General features: G+C 45.0%; 2 protein-coding genes across 3 annotated transcripts; one reads left to right on the plus strand and one right to left on the minus strand.

Moving 5' to 3' along the window:
- Window positions 1–328: 328 nt before the first annotated feature.
- Window positions 329–3511, minus strand: snapin (SNAP associated protein). Its single transcript, XM_068710770.1, has 4 exons — window positions 3382–3511; window positions 2904–2950; window positions 2564–2682; window positions 329–1328 (listed from the first exon to the last, which is right to left on the minus strand). The coding sequence occupies exons 1-4, from the start codon at window positions 3495–3497 to the stop codon at window positions 1221–1223; spliced, it is 390 nt and encodes a 129-aa protein (XP_068566871.1). The 5' UTR covers window positions 3498–3511; the 3' UTR covers window positions 329–1220.
- A 50-nt stretch (window positions 3512–3561) lies between these two features.
- chtopa (chromatin target of PRMT1a) lies at window positions 3562–8925 on the plus strand. 2 transcript variants are annotated; one of them, XM_068710768.1, is made up of 6 exons: window positions 3562–3859; window positions 4810–4899; window positions 6004–6154; window positions 7433–7607; window positions 7689–7841; window positions 7949–8925. In XM_068710768.1, exons 2-6 carry the CDS (start codon window positions 4835–4837, stop codon window positions 8149–8151), a joined length of 747 nt encoding a protein of 248 aa, XP_068566869.1. In that variant the 5' UTR covers window positions 3562–3859; window positions 4810–4834; the 3' UTR covers window positions 8152–8925. The 2 variants fall into 2 exon arrangements, with proteins under 2 accessions (XP_068566869.1, XP_068566870.1); XM_068710769.1 differs by lacking the exon at window positions 3562–3859 and having other exon boundaries at window positions 4816–5829.
- The last annotated feature ends 330 nt before the right edge of the window (window positions 8926–9255 follow it).

The following is a 9255-nucleotide window of genomic DNA, read 5'->3' on the forward strand; positions in this document are numbered from 1 at the left end:
GTAAGCTATGTCTCCATGGACAGACACAGATCTGGCTTCGCTTCCACCTTCAACCTTCAGTTGGAAGCTCCGGCGAGAGGAGAGCTCCTGCAGGCAGCAGCGTCTCCTCCTCCGGCCAGCAGCAAAGCTTCTACTCGCTGCTCCGGCAGCAAACACCAACGGCGCGCTGCTGGATACGGCCTGGGAGGCAATGGAGAACCAGAACCAGTACCAGGACAGAGCAGGGCATTATTTCTGACCCTTTTGCAGTAAACCAAGGTTTTCCTAAGGGATTCTGGTGCTCGGAAACACCACTTTCATCCAGGAACAGCAAAAATCCACAGAAGAGTTCCTGATTGTAGCTTTAATGAATATTTGTTTTTTAATGTTGATTTACGGACGTAGTTTTTATTCATTTTAATTTACATACATACAGGAAGATGAACATTTTGAGTTAGTATTCCTCTTGCATTTCAAGAGTTAAGTCCTCCATGTGACCCCATTTTTTGCAAAATCAGCAACAACAAAAGAAACGGCATTCCACATTTTGCAAAATACAAACAATACAGCTGTAGTTTGTCATTTGATTTGAACAATTGTAAATGCCGAAAATGCTAAATTTGCATAGGAAATGTTTTGAGACGTTTAAACTACAATTTTGTAGGATTACATTTTTGTGGCTGTGTCAATTGTTTTTAGTATAAAGGTGCGACATTTTCAATATTCACATTAGATCGTGTAACGTATTGAGGTCTCGGTTAAATTTCAAATGACTCTGACCCAATCCGAGTGGCCAGACCAGTGCATTATAGTACATGTAGTCATCTGAATACATCCATGAGAGCCACATGATGTTGGTGCTGCTGTGGTGTTGCGTTTAGCTGAACTTTAAAAAAAAAAGAAAAACCTTCCAGCAGCGAAACAGGGATCTGATATTTTGGTCCACAACATTACCCCAGGCTAAGTGTTAGTTTATTTTGCTCGTTGGTTGAAGTAGTCATTGATTCTGTAGAATGAATGTGTGATCTGGTGAAATTGCAAAGCGGGTTCTGTTGTATTTTGTCACTTTACAGCTGCCTAACGCAGAACAGATAGCAGCCGGGATCTTTATTTTGATTACAACATAAGACAAAGCATTGCAGGCCAGCATGTCACTGGACAAACAGGAAGACTCATGCTCCTCCTGTTGCAGTCTCCAGTAATGACGTGTCAGGACAGTTCACAGAGCAGGGGGAGGAGGTTCAGGGTTTACTGGGGGAGCGGGAGGTGAACACTCCTGAAGCCTCCAGCATGGTCTTCCGCCGAGCTGTCTCCTTGGCCACATTGTGGTTGAGTCGTCTCAGACGTTCCTGGGGAAAGAATGTGTAGGTTATGTGTTTGTTTCTGTTTTTAAACATTGAGGGGTGGTAGCAATAGTTATTAGCAGTAGTTGTAACAGTACAGTAGTACATTATTAAAACATTTTTCTCTTAAAATTAGCAAGTATATGCAAGTTTTTTTAAATACGGGAAAACCTGTTAAAAAAAAAAAAAGACAATATACTCCTTTCCAATTGCCAGTAGACAAGGATGCATTTCAGTTTTTTTCCGATTGTGTCACATTAGACGTCAGAAACGTGCTGAAAACAGGGTTAGAAAACGGTAAAAAGCAGCATAGAGGCCAGTGACAATGCTCCAGTGCTTACTTCTTCTTTGTATCCGTTACTTATTCAGCCTCTCTTTGGAACTCAGTGGCGACTATACTTTGGAACAATGTTCAGGCGCTTCTTGGATGGAGGCAGACAATTTGTGGCTGAGATGACAAAGAGTCACGAGTTGCGGCAGAAAAGGGGTGAAAATGAGCGTTTCCACCCGGGTGTCACGTTTACATCGCTGCCAATCGGAGCTGGGACCAATGAATACCTGCGACTACTGCAGAGTCACTGGTCCTGGGAATGAATACCGATGGTAACCTTTCCCACTAAACACAAAAGCCAGATATTAGAGGGTGTTTGTGTTTTTGTCTAATGGAAAAGGGGCTTAAGTGGTGGTGGTAGTAGTAATATAATACTAGTCATACTTTAGCAAAAGTTGTTATAGTAGTAGCAGCTGTAGTACTACTACAACTAATAATTTCAAGGGTTATTTTTAGACTAATAGTGGGATAGGCATTAGCACTGGTTGCAGTAACAGTGGAACCGGCCAGGCGAACACTTGGAGTCTTTGTGTCCACCTGTTGAATGTAGGTCAAACTCTTTTTCCTCTGTTTTGGTCTCCACCACCCGCTGAGTGAAACACCGGTCTCTTCAGCTGCTACATGCTCCACCGCCTTCACCAGCTAGTCTCTAACAGTCCGTCTGCTGTTTTCTACTGGGCACAGGTAGCGTACAGTTGGTTTTTAGAGCTTTTTTCCTCTTAAAAGAGCCGCCTGCTGCCACTAGAAACCAGGGTGATGAGAGCACAGCTTGAACCCAAACAAACTGAAGTTGCTAAAAAGCCTGGTAGAGCTGAGGGGAACTACAGAGTCAGTAATAATTCTCAGTGGGTTTGAATAAAAAACCCACTGAGATAGAAAAAAGGTATCGTAAAAGTCCCACACCACTGACCTGAGCATTCTGCAGGATGTTGTTCACGAGCACTACTCGACGTCTTGCATTCAGCAGCTTCTTTACATAAGGGTCCAGGTCTAGAGCCACCTTCTGATGTTCATTTATCCGGCACAACTCTGCAAAGAACGCACATTAAGAGACACACATGAGCATTCCAATGGTTAGCAAACAACTTTCAAAACCTAATGTTATGTTTGAGAGATATATATATATATATATATATATATATATATATATATATATATACACACACACACACACACACACACACACACACACATATGTATATATATATATATATATATATATATATATATATATATATCCAATAAATTACCTGTGGCCAGATTGTCTATATGTTCTCTTAATTCTACCTGGCTTTCTCTGTGAAGAAGAAAGGAATCCCATTAATCCAAAGGAAGGACAGGTTACACAAAGAAACAAATGCACCCTTTACATCGGATCAAGTGTAGAATAGTTGTGCAGTTTCACGTTCTCTTCATCATTTGTAAACACAACAGACATCCATCACAATAAGCACACACACAGGAGCTGGAAACAGAATGGGAGATGTGACATATCAAAGCTCAAACAACACAGGCTTATGGAACCTGAGGGAGACATGACTAGCATATGTATAGAAAGTAACGTTAACATTTAAATAATAAACGGCACCGGGTCGACACATTCTGGAAAGTCACGAGACAGTCAAGGGGCTGCTCGCACGGACGACAGCAGGGGTGTGATGATGCAGGAGACGTTTAAACAACGTTTAAATAACGTCAGTTCACCATTCAACGAGGAGCCGCGTCTACCTGACTGAGTGCACATGCACGTCGAGCTGCTGGATAGCTGGTCTCATGAGGTCGAGCAGCCCCTCCGCTACAGCATCTTTGCCGGAGGAAGTCACGACTACAGCCGCTGTCGCCATTTTAGTAACCCAAAAACAACTGACAGACAGACCGGAAGCTGCGTCACGTCCTCGTGACGTTGCAAACCTCTCCATTTTCTTCCAGTGGTCAGTAAATTAAGCTAGCAGCACCATTTTAGGGAGACTCGCTGTAGAACCTGTTCCAGCATTTTGCGATTAGTCTGAGAAAGACCCGAATTCAACTAGAGTTTGCTCATTTCTTACAGCACTTCGCTAGGAAGGTAGCATATTCTGTGTTGTATTTTAACACAAGACTATAAGGAGACCTACCCGGCCACACCGTGCCGGTAACGTTACCTGCTAGCTGCTAAAGCTAACCCTAGCTGGCCGCAAGGCTCTTCTCGACCGACGCACCATTCACTGTAAGTAAAACATGCTGGAAATGATTATTATAGGCACTTGAATTGTAATTGAGCTTCTTATTGCATCTTGAGTTGACGCATTGGGCTGCTGATGTAACGTTAGTGTCTATCAGAAGTCCGCATCGGCCCAGCTAACTATTCTTGTTTTGTTAGCCAATCTAAGCTAGTTTCTTGGGATCAAGAGTAAGCACATATAGAAAGGGTACTCTGTGTTCTTGACTCTAAACCACATAAGTGAAGGTATCGCACTTCCTTGTAATGCCTAGTGGATTAAAGTGTCTCTCTGAGCATCGAGACATCCAGTCCAACAACCACAGAGCACTTCATCAAACGTGCCGCTTCATTTAGACCGCAGGGGTGCAGAGAAAGTGGCACTAAAGTCACTCGGTGGTTGGAATCCAAAATGCATGCTCTCTTCACTTCATGACACACGTTGAGCTGCTTATGTTTGTCCATCTGTGAAGACCAGCAGCTGTTGAAACCTTTCACCCGGTCTACCCATTACTGTGTTAGGGATGCCACCATCTTGTGATTGGGGTTCAGACGACTTGTTTGGTAGTTTTGATTGATGGACGGTGACTGTAATCAGACAAAAGAAACCAGGGCGCTTTTTAGGAATGTCCCATATGAACTAGATGGGGATGTGTTTAAGGATTTTAGAAGCATTCCTGACTGAGACAATCAAGCTCCATTGGGGCTGTGTATGATTTTTGATAGGGAAGGAAATGAACGTTTACTCCAAAGGGAAGTTACATTCCTGACTAGCATACAGTTTAAATCACCCAGGCAGCGAGACGTAATACTATAGGTTATAGGTATAGTAATCATCTCAAATACAGCAATTGTGCTTTCAGCATAGATCCAGGGCCCAACAGTGTTTCATTGAATCTGAATCCCTTCTCTTGACCACCAGTTGACCGTGTTGTACTTTTTGTCCCGTCTGTTTCCAGGAGCCTGCAAGAAAAGTCTGCCAAAATGAGCGCAGCCTCCTCCCAAAAAGTTGTGCTGAAAAGTACCACCAAAGTGTCCCTGAACGAGCGGTGAGGCGCCACGCACCCTGTCAGCTGTTAGACACCGGAGGCCAGGGCCAGCCTTGTGAAGGTTCTAGTGCTCCCTATGGAAGGCCACTGTTGGGGGACCGGACCCGACATGGATGCTATTCTGGCTGTCCCCAGTGTGTGCACTGCTCACTCAACTTTGTTGGTTCCGTCAACATTCTTTGATGCACCTGCAGAGTTGAATGAGAGAAGAAGAAGGGGCTGGCCTGGGCCAAATATCTTGTGTGAGCAGTGCACACATGTAGACAAGGGGAGAGGGTAGTGGTCGTTCTGGGTAAGCCTTGGTTAGCCTATGCTGGACCAGACCACTGTCCTACAAATGCCCTGGCACTCCTGTTACTTAAACAGCACAGTATACATGAAGTATACACCTATAAAGGGGAGAGGAAGGCTTAAACTAAACCAGGAAGATGGGGCACCTCTTAATCCTGTCTGCCTCTCTCAAACTGGTGAAAGTGACGCACATTCTCCTTTTTTATCCTCCTGCTCTCTCATTCTTTCTCTTCTCTGCTCAAAGTCTATAAAAGACCAGATACTCAGTCCTAGCTTGGACGTGACAAAGAGCCCCCCCCCCTCCCCCCCCCCCTCTCATCGCTCCCTCCCTTCTGAGTCTCTCTGTGGTTTAACCACAAGTCACGGTCCATGCTGTAAGTGGCTGGGTGGCTAGGCACTCCTCCAGTCCAGGGCCTCTGCTGCTGCTGCTGCTACTGCAGCAGGACGACACCCCGGCCAGTCAGCTGGAGGCCTGTAAGTGGCAAATTGCGCTCTTCTTCTGTCCCCTTCTTTCTGCTTCTGTCCCTCAGTCTGTCTTTGCTGTGAGTTTTTTCCTTCTTAGTTTCTTGTGCTTGTTTGAAAACACTTGCTAAATTCAAGTATAAATCATTCTGGATGGTCATGTCATTGAGAGAGAAAGTGAGTGCCAACAAGTGGAACTTAAGCCTTGCATAACCAAAGAGCCACCAGTCTGTGTGGCTTCATCCATTCTATGAGAAATTGACTTGATGTGGAACCCTGCTTCCCCCTCCTCTGTATATCCCCTGTCCCCCTCTTTTACTTCCTCCCTCTTTTTCCCTCCCGACTCCAAAGCTTCACTAACATGCTGAAGAACAAGCAGCCCGCTGCGGTAAGCATTCGAGCCACCATGCAACAGCAGCATTTGGCCAGTGCCCGCAATCGCCGGCTGGCCCAGCAGATGGAGAACCGGCCCTCGGTGCAAGCGGCTCTGAATCACAAGCAGGTGTGTGTGTGTGTGTGTGTGTGTGTGTGTGTGTGTGTGTGTGTGTGTGTGTGTGTGTGCGTGTGCGTGTGCGTACGTGTGTACACAGGTAGTTGTAGCTACTTGATCCTTCCGTCTTTCCTCTCTGTTGAGATACTAAAATCTCAGCTCAGCAGCAAAACCTTGTGTGTGGATGGTTCATAGCGTCACCAATGTTCTTATTTTTAAAAGGTTTACCAAAATTCTACCTCAGTCCCCAGCAGGGGGACTCTGTCCATCTTTGACACCAGACGTATTCGTCCACATTAGTTTCTTTATTTACTGACCGATGTAGATTCTGGTTGCCTTTTTAAAGTTGATGAAGATAATAATTACAGATACATCTGTTTTTAATTCTAAAATACAGTCGGGTCGGTCAGATAAGTGAGTCGTTTGAGTTTCTTTTCCTGCATAAATAGATTCCTTTGCTGGGGATAGAAATCATGACCAGAATGCACCATTAAAAGAAACTCTTCACTACATGGACACAGTGAAAATACTTTTCTTTAAGCAGCACCCATGTGTCTGCTAGGTTTGAAAGCAGCCAACTGTATGCTAACATGCTAACAAATAGTTATCCAGGGATATGGAACCGCTGTGTTTTTTTGCTACCGAGTGACCAAAAATAGATTAATGCGACTTTAAACCAAAACATTTCCTACCGTAACAATTGGTTAGTGAGCAGTTCCTAGTAGAGAATCTGCTCTGTTGATTGTGTGGTTAGATAATGTTGAATTATGCACAGTTTAGTTAAAATTGTAAATAGGTTGTCATTAAAGTGACATACACTTCACAATGTGGCTGAAACATGTCCAGCGTGTGAGGTTTTAGGCGTAGTTTATACTCGCCGTAGTGAGTGGAGTACTAATCCTGGCCTGTGTGACCAGCGTAGACGGGTCTAATGATGGTGGAGTAGTGATATGCAAGCAATTTCCATGAATGGGTGTTGAAACACACTTGAACAAACTGTGGGAGTGGAAACGAGGCTTGTGCACCCAGTTCTTTATAACAGAATCGGGTGTGATGCGGCTTTATACACCTGATCAAGTCTGCATGTTCCAGTGTTAATGCAGTTTTAATCCTGAATCTACACGTTCTAAGCATCTGTCCTCTTTTTGTCTTTGCGCCGGGCTACTGTCTCTTGAACGTGGCCTTGATTGAGCGCCTGTAACCACCACCACCTGTAGCATGACTTTTCCTCACTCCTTGTTTGGCTGATTTCGTTTTGTCATAACAAAATCTGTGGATAACTTGTGTCAGAGCCTGAAGCAGCGCCTGGGGAAGAGCAACATCCAGGCCAGGCTGGGCCGGCCTGTCGGGACTCTGATGCGTGGAGGAGCTGCTGGAGGTAGAGGGGGAATGCGTGGGATGATCAGGGGCGGCCTCCGAGGACGAGCCAGAGGCGGGGTGATGAGGGGAGCCCTGTCCCTGAGAGGTAGACTCTGATCCCACCTCTTTGTATTCACTGTTGGGCCTGGCTTTGCATTGAGTGACCATATGTCTTTGTGTTGCACAGGGAAGCGAGTGTCTTCTACCGGCGGCCCCATGCGAGGTCGTGGCTCCGCTGGCCGTCTGGCAATGCGTAGAGGAGGCCGCCACCGTGGAGGAGCTCCTGGGAGAGGAGGAGGAGCTCTGTCCAGAGGAGCAGCACGAGGAGGAGTAGCCCGAGGTCAGAGGATGACTGTTTTACTTTCTCTTATTGAAGTGTGGACGAGTTGAAACAGAATGATGTTAAACATGGAGTTTAATGGTTGACTCTTGGTTGCTGTTGGACAGGCCGTGGGGGGCTGCGTGGCCGCGGCGGTTTTGCCGGTCGAGGTGGTCGCGGCCGCGGACGAGGGCGAGGTGTTGGCCGACAAGCTGTGACCCGCGAACAACTAGACAACCAGCTGGACGCCTACATGTCAAAGACCAAAGGCCACCTGGACGCCGAGCTGGACGCCTACATGGCCCAGGCAGACCCAGACAGTATGGAGTGATGCTGAAGCACTCAGACACGTGGAGAGTCACTGCAGAACTGTACAGCTGAACTCGCACATACATCGTAGTTTTTCACCAGATTAATGGGCTCCGAATTGATCATGTTTGTAAGTTAGATGAGCGGTGACGGTCCAGGACTCTTAGCTTTGGAACAGCAAGAAATCAAGGTTTCCCTTGATTGCGCTTCGACCACTACTCAATTCTGCATCAACCTGCTCGTGCAAACTCCCTTTTAAATCTGGAATAAATGTGTGTGGGACCTTTTTAAACATTACGAAACTCTGCTGTCTGTAGACATCATTTTTTATAATTCTTCTTCTTTTTTTCCTTCTTTTTTTTAAATATATGACCGTAAAAACACTTCATCAGATGTCTCTAAAGGTCAATGACCTAGTTGATGTCTTTGAGCTTCTGTTGAAACCAGCTTTGAATTTCACCCGTTTGTTTTTTAAACTTTTATTTTACATGTGATGTTAGCACTAGTGTGCTCAGACCTTTTTACGGATTCATTCATTGGCCTGTCTTGGCAACATTTGCAATGCAACCTTTTCTAAAATATTTGTTAAAAGAATGTAAGCAAAGAGTTTCCATTTGCCATCGTTTTGTATTTAAAAGATGTAGTACTTTGAAGTCTTTTGTTCCTCTGTATCTTCCACCTGTCGGCGTCCTTCACTGGACCGCTGACATTCTCAACTTGTACTTGAGAGCATTTGTATAACATTATCCAAAGCAAGTGAAATAGGTTTTAATTAAAATGGATAGGATTTCCCTAAGTGTGTCAATTGAATGAATTAATGGCCTTGAGTAAAAAAAAAAATGGGAGTGAGTTGAAATGTTGTGTATCAATAATTCAATTAGCCGGTAATGACAAAAGTCCACAAAGCTGCACTCAAATGAGATGCTTCCCCAGTGGAGCTGGGTAGAAGGTGGCTTCGATTTAGGGGGAAGTGAGCTTTACTGACCCCTTAAAGGTGAGGCTCATCTACTTCTAACCCACATCAGTTGCATGAGACAAGGTTAATAAATTGTTATTGTACAACTACTGAAATGCAGTGTGTAGTCCCATCATGCTGCATAAGAAAATACGCACTAAAAAACCCAAA

Source organism: Cebidichthys violaceus, unplaced genomic scaffold (genome assembly GCF_023349555.1).
Source record: "Cebidichthys violaceus isolate CVI_PGR_0920_01 unplaced genomic scaffold, fCebVio1.0.p SCAF_16, whole genome shotgun sequence".
NCBI lineage: Eukaryota > Metazoa > Chordata > Actinopteri > Perciformes > Stichaeidae > Cebidichthys > Cebidichthys violaceus.

Excerpts from the sequence above, each read along its gene's own strand:
- snapin (XM_068710770.1), bottom strand. The coding sequence starts at position 3,497 with ATGGCGACAGCGGCTGTAGTCGTGACTTCCTCCGGCAAAGATGCTGTA. Across the intron at positions 2,683-2,903 it reads TATAGACAATCTGGCCACAG|AGTTGTGCCGGATAAATGAA; the intron begins GTAATTTATTGG and ends CGTTCTTTGCAG. Across the intron at positions 1,329-2,563 it reads ACATCCTGCAGAATGCTCAG|GAACGTCTGAGACGACTCAA; the intron begins GTCAGTGGTGTG and ends TTCTTTCCCCAG.
- chtopa (XM_068710768.1), top strand. The coding sequence starts at position 4,835 with ATGAGCGCAGCCTCCTCCCAAAAAGTTGTGCTGAAAAGTACCACCAAA. Across the intron at positions 6,155-7,432 it reads CGGCTCTGAATCACAAGCAG|AGCCTGAAGCAGCGCCTGGG; the intron begins GTGTGTGTGTGT and ends AACTTGTGTCAG. Across the intron at positions 7,608-7,688 it reads GGGAGCCCTGTCCCTGAGAG|GGAAGCGAGTGTCTTCTACC; the intron begins GTAGACTCTGAT and ends TGTGTTGCACAG.